This window comes from Acanthaster planci, linkage group LG01 (assembly GCF_054643075.1).
Source record: "Acanthaster planci isolate LZ-2023a linkage group LG01, COTS_SCS, whole genome shotgun sequence".
NCBI classification, from domain to species: Eukaryota; Metazoa; Echinodermata; class Asteroidea; order Valvatida; family Acanthasteridae; genus Acanthaster; species Acanthaster planci.
The window spans coordinates 22,400,729-22,416,697 of NC_141777.1; the positions used below are offsets into that span (position 1 = coordinate 22,400,729).

The 15,969-nt window shown below is 42.4% G+C and overlaps 1 protein-coding gene across 1 annotated transcript; it reads left to right on the forward strand.

Annotated features, from left to right (window-relative positions):
- Positions 1 to 513: 513 nt before the first annotated feature.
- mnat1 (MNAT1 component of CDK activating kinase) lies at positions 514 to 15,487 on the forward strand. The gene is made up of 9 exons (XM_022252096.2): positions 514 to 669; positions 2,876 to 3,018; positions 4,036 to 4,188; positions 5,602 to 5,675; positions 6,202 to 6,305; positions 7,592 to 7,732; positions 8,944 to 9,063; positions 11,829 to 11,956; positions 12,716 to 15,487. The coding sequence occupies exons 2-9, from the start codon at positions 2,921 to 2,923 to the stop codon at positions 12,873 to 12,875; spliced, it is 978 nt and encodes a 325-aa protein (XP_022107788.1). The 5' UTR covers positions 514 to 669; positions 2,876 to 2,920; the 3' UTR covers positions 12,876 to 15,487.
- The last annotated feature ends 482 nt before the right edge of the window (positions 15,488 to 15,969 follow it).

Consider the following 15,969-nt stretch of genomic DNA (forward strand, 5'->3'; position numbering starts at 1 on the left):
ATAATTGGATCAAGATTGTAGAAGGAGGAATTTTTCATTTCGAAGAAAATGACCACTAGTGATCACTAGGTGACCACTAAGTGACCACTGCAGTGGTTCACAGAATTTGGCCAGTGCACTGGCCAAATTCTTTGAACAACGTTTATGAAGTTTGGTCCAAATGCCACTGACGGATCAAGCTTGACAATAATTGGGCCGAGGTTGTCGAAGAAGCATTTTGTAATTTTGAAGAAAATGACCACGACTGACCACTAGGTGACCACTGGCCAAGCATACTAGTCACTACACATAAGACTTCGGCCAAGCTAGATTCGATACAAATTTGGCTGAAATAGGTGAGTGAATTTGGAAGAAATTGCATTTTTTGTGAGCCGATGCCCGAAGAAAAGAAAGTCCACGCGATTAAAGTTGTATGAGCGACGCGACGATTGTACATGTACATATGTACATGTACTTCGCACGGCTGGTAAACATGTTCTCAAAGTTGTCAATTGAGGGCGCTCTTTAGAATAATAGTCCATGAAAAATTTCAATATCAAAGGCATGTCATGTGGACTTGAAAGTTTGAAACGAATTTGCACATGATATACTCTGTAAAGTGGCTGTCCTCAGTTTCCTGATCCTGTCGCATTTCGTCCTGTTGCATAACTTGTGTGTCACTGGAATTTTGTAAGTTGACATACATTACAATACAAATTTGGGCAGGACTACATGGAGTAGTTGCCTGGTTATGCTGGTTGTTGTGCCATGGAGGAATAAAACACACCTCCATGGTTGTACTGACTTGTAGTTGTACCGGTGTACAAGTTCATGTACTGTTGTACATGTACATGTATGCTTACATGTATATGTAGGCACTACACTCAATGCCAATTCATGAATATTAATGTTCTAGTATTTTCCAATCAAAATTACGACTTGCAGCACATTCATCTTGCTTTGACCAGTCACGTTCATTTTCAGCCTAGTACATGTATAGAGCTAGAGTGACTGGTGCCCTTAAAAAAAGGCAATTAAGGGTGATTTGTTCTTACAAATGTTTGAAAACGTATTTGAAAATGTTTCTTGTATAATCTGATAATACGCATGCATCTGTGAGTTGATGAGCAGATACATAAAAAATATTTAACAGAAAATTCTTCCCCCATAGGGTTGTGCATAAAATGCATTGCTTGTTTGTCATGATCCACACCCATAATGCATTGCAAACGTCGAAAAGGTTTATTGAACTTTTGTGGACATGATATTTACATTTAGTCTCTGTAGGAATAGTTACTGGCATCCGTTAGCTTTACTAAGTGGAGTGTTAGTATTCCTCTTTTTCGAATTTCATACGGGATCGGTCAAAGGTGTACTAACGCTCCACGACATTACATGTACATATAGTAAAGTGACAACGGTTCTCAAAAATTCCAAAGAGTCACCAAAAATACCTTTTTCACCACCTACTGGCTTTCTTAAATGCCAAAGGAATACTTTTGGGGCTTTTGTGATATTTCCAACTTCAAAATCTGTCAAAATCCGACCGATTTTGCTTGACGCACACATGACACTTAAACTTTTAGTCACCTCCTCCCATTCAAATACATGTGCCTAGATTTTGCTGCCGCAATAACTCTATGGAGGAACGTGGTCCTCTAACGAAATCGCAGGAGTGGCCCATATGTAATCAGGGCACAAGATGTACTGACCAGGAAACAGTCGTTGGTAGCACTCCCAAGGGTACAGTCCACTAATTCAATCCCCATTGAAAACCAGCATTGTTGGGGGTCCAATAACATGCATACCAACATCCCTGAGATTTCTGAAACAAAATGAAATTATTCTCTGGTCCCTTATCTTTCAATTTCTTTTCAATTTTTGTGGGTTAACCAATTACATTTTTATTCCCACAAAACAAAATCACCCCCTGAAAAGTTACATTGCGGTAGCAACATCTCGACCCATGTATTTGAATGGAGCAGGTGTCAAAAGTTTAAGTGTCGAGCCTGTGTCAAGAAAAAACGGTCAGATTTTGACACATTGTGAAGTCGGAATACCACTGAAGGTACCCCAAAAGTTTGCCTTCGGCATTTAAGAAAGCCAGTAGGTGGTGAAAAAGGTATTTTTGTTGAACCTGCGGAATTTTTGAGAACCATTGTCACTTAACTCTAGTATGTGCAGGGTTCCCGCGGCCTGGAAAAGTCATCAAATAACCATGGAAATTTGTTTTCATTTTCCAGGCCTGGAAAAGTCATGGAATTTTTCAAACATTGTATGTGATTTCTGTTATCAGAAATACAGTTAAGCCCAAAATGTTTCATACCCTATGTGGAAATCGATATTTTATTAATTTAGGGTATGAAATGGAGGACTGAGAACACTTTGGTTTTATTCCATTTTATTTATGGTAGAATACAAAGCAATGGAGCAATGTCGGCTTCTTTGTTGTCGACCTAAAGGTTACATAATCAACATTTTTGGTTTTTATGCATGCCATATACCCCATGACTAATAACCAGTGGCATAGCCTTTGTTTGCAATAACAGCCTCCAAACGGTTCTGATAGTTGCTGATCAACTTCCTGCAGACCTCAATAGGAATTTTTCGCCCACTCCTCTTTTGCGAAGGTCTCCAAGTCCATGAGGTTGGAAGGTCTTCTTGCTGCAACTCGAGCCTTTTAAGCTCTTTCCACAGATTTTCGATTGTATACATGTATGTAATGCTGTGGAGCGTTAGTATGACCGATCCCGCCCAAAATTTAAAAAAGAGGAATACTAATTCTCCACTTAGCAGAGTTACTGTAACTTAAGACTTGTTAGTGGCTGTATTTTGAGATGAAGCCAACCCCACTGCCCCATTTTTGTTACTATCTGCTCTATGTTACCACCTATAGGCCCTGGTAGGAACCTTGGATAGCTGCGCAATTTCAGAGCCAGCTATGGACTTGATGGATGAACAAGCTTGTCCACGCTGCAAATCAACCAAATTCAGGAATCCCGCTCTCAAGCTGCTAGTCAATGTCTGTGGCCATACATTGTAAGTGTCTGGAGATTCCTGCTGATATCAATTGCAATTTAGCCTGGGAAAATTTTTGTTTTGTAGATGACACCTCACCCACACACTCTGTGTCCTGATTTGCCATTAGTTACTCATGTGGCTTGCATCAGTCAAATCATATCTGTTCACACATGACTACTGTTCATTGCAATAGCTTGTGACATGAAGTTCAATATTCGATGGACTAGTTATTGTGATTACTTGATTACAGTCCCAGTGAATGGGGATTTATGGTAGCCTCAGTTGAGTTTTACCAAATATGCGAATGCCTTATTGGAAATTCTTTGATTTCTTTTACCTTGTTACCTTTTTGAATTGTCCAAAAGACACAGATTTACATGTATGATACCGAGATGAAAGCATCAAATTGCCAGCATAGTTGACCAACTATTGTGAGAGTAGTCCGTGTGAATCTTAGATGGCTTTACTATATACTGCATGTTGGCTAGAGTGGAGGCCTTGCACTAGTTCTTGTACATGTATGAAGGTACATGTAGGCAGTGCCCTGAAAGTTTCTGAAATCCTACCAGTCAGCATTTGTAAATTTCCAGTTTTACTTTCCCTGTAACTGATTCAGCTAGTCCTCTTGTAAGCATGCACATGATACATTCCACCTTTTTTCACTCCTTGATGTAAGAATGGGTAAACCTTGTGTTAGAGGTCAGTTGAGCAGTAATGACCTACAGGGCCACTTTCACAGAGCTGCTTAAAGCACAAAATTTGTTTAAGCGTGAAAAAACCTTGCTTCAAAAACAAACGTTTATACCAGCTCAAACCAAAAGACAGCTACCATTCCAAAACCAATACGTCATGTGGAGTTTTGGCAGCTGGTAACCTGATTTTTGAAGCAAAGTTTTTTTGGGAACTTAAACAAATTTTGTGCTTTAAGCAGCTCTGGAAAATTGGCCTGCTCTAGGCCTGCTCTTCTCAGACTAAGTACTGTTTTTTTTTCTGTGAGGCAACTTCGTTTCCCCATTTCCCTGGTCTCCCTACCAGATGTGAGAACTGTGTGGAGATCTTATTTGTGAGGGGGTCAGGGGCATGTCCGTCCTGCAACACACCGCTTCGCAAGAACCAGTTCCGAGTGCAAGAGTTTGAAGATGCCTATGTGGAGAAGGAGGTTGATATACGCAAGCGAATACTGAAGGAGTGAGTCGTACATAATGTACATGTAAATATTCTTGGTTAAATTCTTAAAGATCAAGTCCAGCACCCATGTACATGTACATAGGTGCTGTGGCCTGTCGCGGTTAATGATCCAATTGGGAAAATAATGAGATACTCGAAAGCTAAACCCACTGACTGTGTTCATGAATTGGGTCAGGGATGGAGAAATGCTTAAAAATCTGCATAAAGAGCCTGTGCTCTGAATTCCACGAGGAAAAATCTCCTGACTGGATTGGACTGGAGGCCTACGTAGTAAGTTGGTTTGTTGATGGGTGGGGAGAGAGGGAATGAAGGATAACGATGAATGAAGGAAACTAGTGCTGCATCTGCATCTGTTGTCTAGAGCTACGTATAGCTCTAAGTCTTCGTTCCATTGGAAAGATATGGCAACACACTGACAATAGACGTGGCCATAGCTCTGGAAGCCCATATCGCACATGGCCATAGTGCAGTTCTAAAAGTAGCTCTGTACAGGGATGAACAGTCAACATGGTCTATTTATCATAGGGAGAATATGTGGCCCAACCTTACCATATGGGTCACAAATGGCCGGAGCCTTTTTTTGAGACAAAGACCTTGAAACAAATCTTTCACAATGTAAATCAGTTGGGACCTTTAACTGTAAGCATTATGCAGGTTAAATTATTTGAATAAAGTCTGGTACACTGAGTTATCTAATTGCACATAAACATAACAATTTGAATTCCCCAGACTAAAGACACTGTTGCTATACCTTGTGAGTTGGGGGGGGAGCTTTTGCATAGCGACCACCATCTCTGGAATGGACTGGGGCCCTTTGTGCCCTTCTTGTCCATTGTGAACAGTGTATTGTTGCTAGGTGTCTCTTATATACATGTAGCTATGCAGAAGCTTGCCCCAAATCATGAGGTGTAGCAAAAGGGTTTTTAGTATGGGGAATTCAAATTTTTATGTTCACATGAATTTAAAGAAGTCAGTGTACCAGATTTTGTTCAAATTTAACTTGCAAAAGGCTGAACGTACATCTTTTCATATGGTGCAAAAGTTAGTGATACAAAAAAAAAGAGCTCAGCTGGCTCCCTCTAGTCCAAACTAGTCCAAACTAAAACTGGCTGAACAGTGGCCTAAAGACTCATTTTGTTGGATCTGGTTGTACCCGGAGAATTGAGTCAATCCGCTACAGTGTTCAACAGAACATAAAGAGGATTCTTCCACTTTGCGTTTAATTCTGTGATTTGAGTAACACACGGAAAAGGACAAAACCTGCTGTTACCAGTTTGCCCTCGACTACCTGTGACTTTCAACTGAAATGTGTCAGCTCTTGTTCTAAGTGAATCTTAACACTGGTTGAAAACTGCAGCTTCAGGTGCCCTGTCTTTTGTAATGCTTTTGTCTCTCCGTGCGTGTCTTGTTCAGTTTTAATCAGCAGGAGGATGACTTCCCAACCTTACGGGAATACAATGACTACCTCGAGGAAGTGGAAACTATCAGTAAGTCGATGTTTTGAATTGATGCCAGGATTTCTGGGTGGACTATTGTAGCATAGTTTCAAATCAGAGCCTCACGTTTCAGAGATGATGTAGAAAACTATATGATTTCTCAACACTGAATTTTGTGTTTGGACATTGGAGTTCACACATTCTTGATGATTTCATTTGAAAACCCTTCTTGAGGGTTAGCGTGTTCTTCTCAGTTTGCAAGCCTTTCTTGAATTCTGCAATTCACTGGGTTTCTTGAAAAGGATGAAAAAAATTACAAATTTTGTTAAAACAAATTGTGTGTGTCTCAGAGTAAGTTAACTTTAAAGTTCATTTAAATTTCATACATTCAAAATTTCATCTCTTTCAATTTAGGAATGATTAGGAGATAATTGAAGGCATTGCTTCTTACCACTTTTTAATGTCATTGAGGCATATGGACATAGTACACATCATATGCCAATTACCCATAATGCCTAGCCACGTTCAGTAATCAGTAAACTGATTCGATTTTTCATCCGCGTCTTTGTTTTTTCAGTATTCAATCTCACGAATGGAATCGATGTTGAAGCAACCAAGAAAAAGGTTGAGCTGTACCGAAAGCAGAACAGAGACAGAATCACCAGGAACAGATCCAAGCAGGTAAGGTGCTGGCAACGTGAATGCCGGGAAAATCAGAAATCCCTGCATGGGCTGTGTGCATGAACATGGAACTTGTTTAACCAGACGATGATCTTTCTTTAAATGATGCAACTTTCTTGTTGGAGCAGCGCCTGTCTCGGAGTATACGTAAACAACTTGGCCAACTGTATTTGCAGACACGTAGCTGGCGCACAGCTCCTTCAGCCCTTGATTGCCACCTTGGCCTCTCTATCACAGGGTTCTTATGTACAGTGTGGACATCCCATCTTAACTCTAGCCATCCTCAATCTCCAAAATCCTCCGTGCAGCTTTTGGAGGATTTTGAAGAATTTAGGCCGTATGGGGAAATTCTGTTGCCGATTGCGAAGGACAAATTATCTCAAGGTCTTGGGTAAGACCGTGCCTAAATTCATGTGTAGATTATACATGAAATCATCCATACTGCTCCAGGATACCATTTACACTGGCTCACCATAGTGAGAGGAATTACCAGAGGATTTTAAAGGATTGAGGCATTGGTCTCCCCTCCACGGAACATATTCTAGAAATCTTCTCAGGATTGTGGAGGATTGAGGCTGTATCCAAGTCTTCCCACGGGGCTGTTGGAGGACTTTGATGGACTGAGAGTGTATCTTAGCCAAAAGGGCTTACATGTTGGTGGTTAAAGTTATTCAATTAAGGTGAAAATTATTTTGAAAGTTGTGGTGCCTCTTCGAAAAGTGTTTTATCGAGAAGGCCCTCTCTGTAACTAGCATGGGGTTCCAAACGTTACAAAATCACTTGCATGCCTATTACACCGATTAATACTTTCTCATGCATTCTGATCCAACCAGACCCCTCATCATCAACTCTTTTACTCATAGCATATGCCAGGTAGTACATGTTACACCTCAAGATCCTTTTTGCCAGATGAACACCTCAGTCATGATGTACATGTAGATGGCTGGTACTCAGCGACCCATTTCGATTTGAAGCCATATTGTTAGTACCCCCCTCCCCTGGTACTCAGTCTTTAACTACCTGGAATTTTGCCCATATGGAGCATACTAAATCCTCCAATACCACACAGTGTGCAGGAAAACCTGTAACACAAGTTTGTGCTTAATGTAAAATATCTAGATATTAAGCTCCATTTTGAAGTGGAAATGACAGGCTGAGTACATCAAGACACAGCAAAATGAAGTATTTGATTTAAGCCAATTTAGGACAGTCAGGGATAAAAATAACAGTGTATGAAATGGAGAAATCAAATTTGGCTGGTGTTTTGTTTTCTTTGAAATCAATAGAGCAGTGATCAGGTGTACCTTGAGGCGCTTATCCAGGAGGAGAGAGAAGAGCAGGAAGAGAAGAGACAACAGCTGCAGTTCCTGGAACGCCAGACAAAGAACCAGAAGAAGCGTGATAAGGAAGCTCTCATCGATGAACTGGTCAGTGGGGGGGAGGTTAGGCCCAAAGGAAGGTCTCTGGTTTCTTGTCATCGTGAGTGTCACCGTAGGCCTGCGCGTTGGTATAATAAGATGTCCAAAGGCTGCCAAACTTGCTTGATCGACTGGAATCCTGATACCTTGTAATTTTGTCATGTTTCAGATGGGATACAGTTGAGTAATACGTAGAGTAAAGGAGTCCATCTATGCCCTCATACATTTTAGTCGGGCACTCTTTTTCAGATGATGTCATTTCTGCATTGTACATTTACATCTGGAAACCAGATAAACGAGGTGGTCTTATTTCCTTTGTACATCTACAAGCTGAGAATGCTTTTAAACAGCAAATAGTTAGGGGCCAGTCTATTTCAGCGTTGGTAGTGGTGATATGTACGTGTGTGCACATGCTATACATGTACACCATCCCTAGAAGAAAAAAGTTTAGGCAAAAAAAAGAAAAAACTGTGTTGCCCCATCACTTTTAGAACTAGCCCCTGACCAGAAACCCGAGACTTTTTTTTGCCTTAGTGGGATTAACTTCGCATAGAGGAGTTTTGAATGATTTGTTATGAAGATAGAATCACCAGAATAACACTTGGCATTTCAGTTTCTAACGGCAAATCGGCAGGAATGTTTGTGAGCAGAATTTAGGAATTCTAGTAACAAGGTGGCATATTGGAGTGGAACTTGTTTTGTTCAAAGAAGTTTTGATAACCACCTTGTAGTTGGGCTGCGGTCTTAAGAGATTAATTCAGATGAAGGCATTATAGATGGCATGGGATTTGATTTTGTTAAGTGTTCTTTAGCGGTAATCATTGCAACTGATTTTGCATCTGATCTTCTCTGATAGATTTGTTGTTCAAAATGCATACTTCGGTGGTCCTGATAAAAAATTAAGATTGGGATTTTTTCAGATGTAGCTATGGGCACAAGCATTCTGGAACCTATTATGAAATACCAGTATATGTGCCTCCATGAAAAAAAGAGCTATCTGGAAAATTGAATCCCCGGAACGGTGTAAAACATCTCTGAAATAAAAAAAACAAGCGATGCATCCCTCGAGACAAGCATCTAAAAAGTCACAGATTTACACCTTAAATTATACATTAATTATTTACGTCTTGAAAGTTTGATGTAACCACCAAGTGCGTGCAGAAAATAATAATTACCGTTGGAGTTCACTTTGCATTGTGATCCCCCTATTATCTAAACAGATATACTCGGATATGCCGGCGGATCATGTGATAGCAAGCCACACCGTGAGCGTGGAGAAACAGGAAGCGCCAGTCTTCAAACTACCCAAGAAAATGACCACCTCCGCTGGCATCAGAGTGGTTAGTAATATCACCCAAAGTGCTCAGCTACTAACCAGAACACTTGACTGGGCAGATATGCCACTCCCCATACATTAACCTCTGCCCGCTGGGTGGAATTTGCATATGTAGGACGAATTCCCGGGCAATTTTCAAGATTTTCTGATTTCAAAATTCTTCAAAAATTCGTAAGTTCATTTACTGGATGTTTACACCCACACGAATGACTGTCTGGTGGCTACTCTAATTTGACAAGCAACCTCCATTAATGCCTGGATATTGCGGCCAGGCCTCCCACCCAAAGAACTGTGAGGTGTTGCGTAATTTCCTTTGTTCCCAATATTGGCCCAGTGCATTGCTGAATAGCAGTGGTATCTTTACAAATGCGACCAGGTTAGTGTGCAGCGGTATCGTATCGCTCATCACTGGAGTGCGGGAGCACTTTTGTCTCCGCTGATAATCCATGGGCACTGAATGCTGCAAACAGGGGTACACTGTTACAAAACAATGACAGATTCCCTCCGCTAATGCCAACTGAAAAATGATGTAAATTCCCAGCAGTACGGCCTTTTGTTACAAGGCCCAGCTCCTTTGTCCGATTTCAGTCACCCCGGCTATGCATACAAACCCAAGGTACCCGGTACCGGGAGCCCTGGAGGCAAGTGGTGAAGGTAAAGTCAAGGTCTTTGATGTTCAAATGTACATGTGTGGGGAGTACATGGCATGTGAACGTAATCCCGCACTGTAACGTTGGCATCGCGTGCACAGTAGTTTGAGCAGTAAAAACAGAAAAGTGCACCTGAGCTACCCCGACCCTCCTAAAGAGTACCAAAGTAAATACGTCCCGCACACAATTATATATGTAAAATACATTACCACGAAAGCCAGCGCATGGACCAACATATACACATAATCTATTCATTTGCTTTACACTTCCCAGTTCAAATGACGTCATGCGTTAGTGCTCTGCGGCCCCCTCCTTCACTGAAAACACTTCTTCCTGTGCTAGTAGTTGTAATCATGCACTTGTTAAGGCCTGTAGCTGTTACACAGTCACGAAGTAAAGGACGTCCATGCATGCAGTGATAAGAATAATAGATGCACAAAGGGGCTGTTGACAGTGAGAGCGGCAGGGTGATAAATCGCTATGTTGAGAAACCTGAGCGACTTCTCAGAGGTATCACGCTGAGCCCGCATTCGGGCCAGTCGACAGGAGTTTGTTAGTTATGATAGCAAAGACAGGCTAGGATGATTGATAATGCCACCCTCATCGTGCCTTCAATTCGTTATGTTGGGTGCCATTGCTTGTGTGGGAAGTCATTCATGGAAAATGATGTACTGGCCGACCGGTCTCTGCCTTGTGTGCAAGTACACAATATTATGTGATACAGTCAAACCTCATTAACCCCTTGACAACGGGAATTTCTTCCCGAAAGCCAACTCCAAGAATTCCAGCCTGGCTTGGCCACGAAGGCCACCTGCCAAACCGCAGATTCTCTGTTTGTGGCCCTGTGTGCTCTACACGTTTTGAATTACACGGTGAAAAGGCTGATTGTTTGGTGGCATGCGGCTCTACTCAAGCTTCCACATTCCCGTTGCCTCTCTTCAAAGTGGGGACCATTGTGAAGCTGGTGATTATGATGCAAATTCGGTCTTTTCATTTCTGGGCTACACACAAAGGCCAATCACCATATATACAAGAGCCAGGGTCTGCCTTCTTTCACCGTGTTCAGTCGAGCCTGGGCCGAGAATAATAGCTGAAAAGCGGGCTGAGGATCTCAATTTTTACGGCGGCTCTATCCGCGTCCCGGTGCGAAGGGGTTAACAAGAAGTCCTTCAGACTTGGCAGATAACAGAATTTTTGTTTTATCAGAAATGAAAAGAATTTAAACTTAAAAAATGTCCCTGTTAGAAGCAGAATGTTTTATTAACAGCATTCCTATTATTCCTAACTCCCTAAGCCCTTTTTGCAATCCTTCAATGGGGGGGATGACAATATTGGATTCTCTCTCAATCCTCCGAAATCTTCCAAAATTTCTTGAAAATGTTACTTGGTGGTTTGGCTAATCCTTCAAAATCCTCCGGCAATTCCTGTCATTATGTTGAGGCAGTGGGAATGGCATTCTTGAGCAGTGTGGTTCATTCAAAAGAAATATCCGGGCTGAATTTATGCACGAATGGGCGAGAACAACACAAAGTCTAGCCTACGACCTTCACTCATGGCATCCTTAGCAATCAGTCATGCAGTTTTGCCATTCACCCTCAATCCTCCAAAACCGCCTGAAGGATTTTGGAGGATGGAGGAGGGTTAGAGTTAATGAGATTTGACTGTATATCCCTTCCCATCACTTCTTTCAGTTACCACTCATCTTTCGTTCTACTTGGTAACACCACTGCGAACAGTGTGAAATGCCGCCCTTGTTGCAGTCGAGACTATCACATGTCCCAGCAGGTCCCTGCACGTCAATCACATGTCATCCAGCCTTCAGCCGGGTCACAAGCCATTCAAGTGAACTGTGACTGAAGGACTCCTTTGTCATTATTCACCCTAAGTAGCAACTTAGACCGGTCCTGTGTAAAGACACAGGACTGGACTTGTGAAGGGATTTGTGAAAGATCTTGTGACGGACCTTACCACAACATGGGCTTCATGAGCCAGGGTTTGCCTTAGAAACCCATTATAGTCTGAGAATTGTCAGCAAATAGGGCACAAGTGCCCATGGCTGGGACTTTTTACAGCCTTTACATGTTTTCTTTTGTTTTTCTCATCTTGTCTGTTCCTACAGGGTCTTGGTTACCAAGATACCTTCTTGCCCGTACCTAAGCAGGAGGAGGTATTGTACGCCTATGAAGAGGAGCACTATGAGACATACGGCCCCAGTGCACCCACCCCAGAGGAGATAGACTCACAGAGGTTTGTAAGACACAGGTCCATCAAGCCAATATCTGTTCAGGCATAGTTTGTCTGTGTACAGGTTCACACTGTACAGGACTTCAAAAGTCCCGAGAAACCAATCTGATCTGAATCCGACTTTGGGTTGGGTCTATTTTTTCCACTTTTTCCATTGGATCGGTTTTAGTTTTGCATTTACAATTTTTACGTCAGGTCAGTTTGGTTACATCACCTTGCTGAAAACCCCAAATAAACTGAAATAACCAAAAAACAAAGAAAAACAACCTGGAATTCTTGTAGTACATTGTTACTGTAGTGCATCCGTTGTCCAGCGTGACCAAGATGCATGATTTTTTTCCTGCTACTGTACCAACGTCTACACAGCAACTGGGCCAGTAAAGAGATGCTTTCCAACAATTCAGAGTTCACATGATATTCTTTCCAAAAGAATTCATGCAACGCGGACACATTGAGGCACAAAAGGCGGACAAATAATGGGGCGATGTGCTAGACCCAGATAATCTTTTTTTTACTTCGGTTGGTGGTGTTTTAAGGTCAGGTTTATCTTAATTTTGTTGGCTTGGGTTGGATCGGAGCTTAGATTGGTTTTGGGGCTGGATTCGGGTTTTCATCTGTGTAACGCTTCGGGTCGGTTTGGGCTCTTCAATCCACTCTGATGTGCACAGCATTACAGCAGAGTAGCTTCAGTTACTGCTGTTGCCTGAAGAGGAGTTTGATCCACACTCATTCCTCCTCTCAACTCACTCATTTTATTGGCAGGTACAACAGGCACGTACGGCCGGCCTCTCCACAGGGCGAAGCAGGCGGCTACGGCCACAACCTGGCATGTCTGAGGGCATTACAAGAGGCCTTCTCCGGATTACTGTTCTTCCCGTCCGTTCATGTCAAGGACGAGACTTCCGTCATGGAAACAAGTTGATGAACAGATAGTGGTTTCGAGAAGTGAACGTTGGGACACCTTGCTCTTTCTACAAGAAGCCCCCTCTGCACTGCATTAGGCAACAATTTACACAGTGAGCTACCACGTGCACTTACCTTGTACTTGTTAATTGTGCCAACCTTGAGAGGGCAAAACTCAGAGGACTAAAGTTCAGCAAGTATTTACAGAAGCCAAACAAAAGTGGGAGTAGACGTAAAGGCAACGAGTGAAGAAAGTTGTGTACAAATTCTGAACTACTGAACCCCCAACTGCCAGAGAGATCTGTTGTAAATTCACTCCTGGATGGATTGACTAGCCGTAGTTGTGCTTGATCTGAAACTGCGTGATGTGACATCTCTATGTGCATGCGTAACTAGGTTCATATAGAGGTGTGGCACCAGCATGAGGCACACGCCGTCATCTCAGCTTTGTGCCTTCAGTATAAAGTGAGCCTGGTTGCCAGCCTTATCCACTACCAGCTGGGGACTGCGGGATCGGAGCCGTATGGTTTATATGTGTGGCCGGGGTCTCCGAACTCGGACAAAGGAAACAGGGCCCTGTAACAAAAGACCGTACTCCTAACAAAAGACCAGGCTGCTGGGCATGACCGGCATTTTTCGCTCTCAAAAGTGGTGATAATCCAGCGTTATTTAGAAACCGTATACCAGGGTTTGGGGTATTTAGAGCAAGCGGATTACCACCGGGGACAAAAGCTCTCCACCACCGCAGCGATGAGCCACACAGCACCGCTGCATGCTAATCTGGCCCCTATTGAAAAGAGGTCAGCAGTGCACTGAGCCAGGTTCGTGAACAAAAGACAGCTGTATAACACCGCACAATCTGGGCTCTGTTTACAAGGCTGCAGGCCTGGCTGAAATATTCGGGCGTCAATGAAGGTCACCTGTCAACTTAGAGTAGTGCCTGAAGATTACTCCCTGCGGCTATAAACGACTGTCAAATGGAATGATGAATTGTTGAAGGATTTTGAAAACGGAAAAAATGATAGTCATGCCGGCCCAGCATCCTCAACGTTGAAAAATGCCCCGAAGTGGTTATTAGACCTCATGGACACTTATTCTTCCACAAGTTTTGCATATTAACTCTTACCCCGGCAGGCACCTGTTCGCAGAGTGTAGGTGAACCTCATTCCTGTGGCGGTGGGATTTGTCCAGATGTTTTCCTGGATGTCAGGTTTTTTTACTTTTTGCATGTAGATTGTGGAATTGCAGATCTCTGTTGAATCATGTAGGCGTAACACTTTGTACAAAATAAACAAAAATCAGTATTCATGTTGTCATGGCTAACTTGGGGAGAGCTCTTGCTTTAAAAGTCCTGAACAGTCACAGCATTTAATTGTTGCTCTTGGTACAACCTCCAAGGGATTCATAGATTTCTCGTTATCCCCTCAATTCAGCCCTTTACAATGTACCTCGGATAATCAAGGCCCCACGATTCATGTGTGCATTAATGCAACAAATTCTAGTTGGAATGTATAATCGCAGCATGTACATCAGGTTCAAAGATGAAACGATACCCATAAACCTCATGTACCCTCCAGTTCATCTGAGAACCACACTTATTCATAAGAGATATCCTTGCGTGGTGCTACAGCAAACCTCCTTATCTAACCCATCAACCTGTCTCCTTTTTGCAGATTCGGGGGGAAGGGGGCTCAAGCCAGGGCAGAGAGATGCACACGCATGTACATATATTGGCCATGAGCCTCAATTATGTCGATCAGTATCATTCCCAGTTTCCATCCTCGCCTATCTGTGAATCCATGTGCACCTCAAAGTTCTTGATTGCCGGGCGATTGCTTTTGAAACATTGGTTAAACAGAAAGTAAATATACACAAAATAAATAACTAAATCCCACTTTTTGGTCACCGGTAGTGCAAGTTTCGACATGTAACTTCCCTGATGCTTTTCCTGTCCAATGCCTGCAAAAATTTAATTCAAACCCCACCCCTCAAAAAAACCCAATCAATACGGCCTTCATGCTATTTCTGTACTGTATAAACCGCCCTGCAACAGTTGTTTCATAATTGCTTTTGCTGCCCCAATAAATACCTTTATTGGGATAATGGAATGAGCAGTCAAGCACATGTGAAAAGCAGCTGTCAAAGCCATCCCTGCGGTTTCATGGCAGAAACATTTTTGTTAATAATACATTTTTGTTTGCAATACGCCTCAAACTACATATTGACAACCGGATCTTGCTGTTACATGTATGTCGCAACTCTGTCAGCTGCCAGCTTTGGGCAGGGCCAACCTACGCGACACAGTTAGGCATGCCCAACTTGGGTTGTCCTGCAGAATGGTATGCAAACAAGTGCAATTCAATTATTAACTGTCAGAACTGGTGTGCTATTAAACAAATTGACTGCGGACAATGAGTGTACTTGTAGTAACAGGTGTACCGGATTCTGCCACTGTGAGTATACTCGTAGAAAAAGTGGAAGGTTTTTGTATTGCAGATTGAATACATTGGCATCACTGACAACATAAATAGGCTGCTGGCAGTGGTGAGGACATACATGTACATCTATAAAATGCTCAATTTTTTGTGTTTTGCCGTTGGAAATAAAATTGGAAATTGGCAAAATTTGGAATGTCGTGTCACCTGGTTGACTTTATTCCAATCAAGTGTGAAAAACGAATTTATTATAATGCCAAGACAGAAGTTGCATTTTTACTTGTGGCTTTCCATAAAGGTTTGATCACATTGGTGTATTCACTGGGGGGGGTAGGAGGGCAACTAGCCTTGCCTCTGGTGACACTTTCAGAAAATGAAAGTGCCAAGTGAAGCCAAAAAAGTGAAAACAAATTAACAATTCGCCCCAAGCAGTTCGATCAATAAGCCACTTGCGAGATAAATTTGAATAAAATCTGGTACACTGTGTTATCTGATTGCATAGAAACGTAACAATTTGAATTCCCAAACTAAAGACACTGTGCTATATGTCGTGATTCAGGGCAAGCTTTTGCATAGCGACCACCATCTTTGGAATGGACTGGTTCCTTTGTGCCATTCCTATCCATTGAGAACAGTGTATTGTTGCAAGGTGTCTCTTGTGTAACTAAGCAAAAGCTT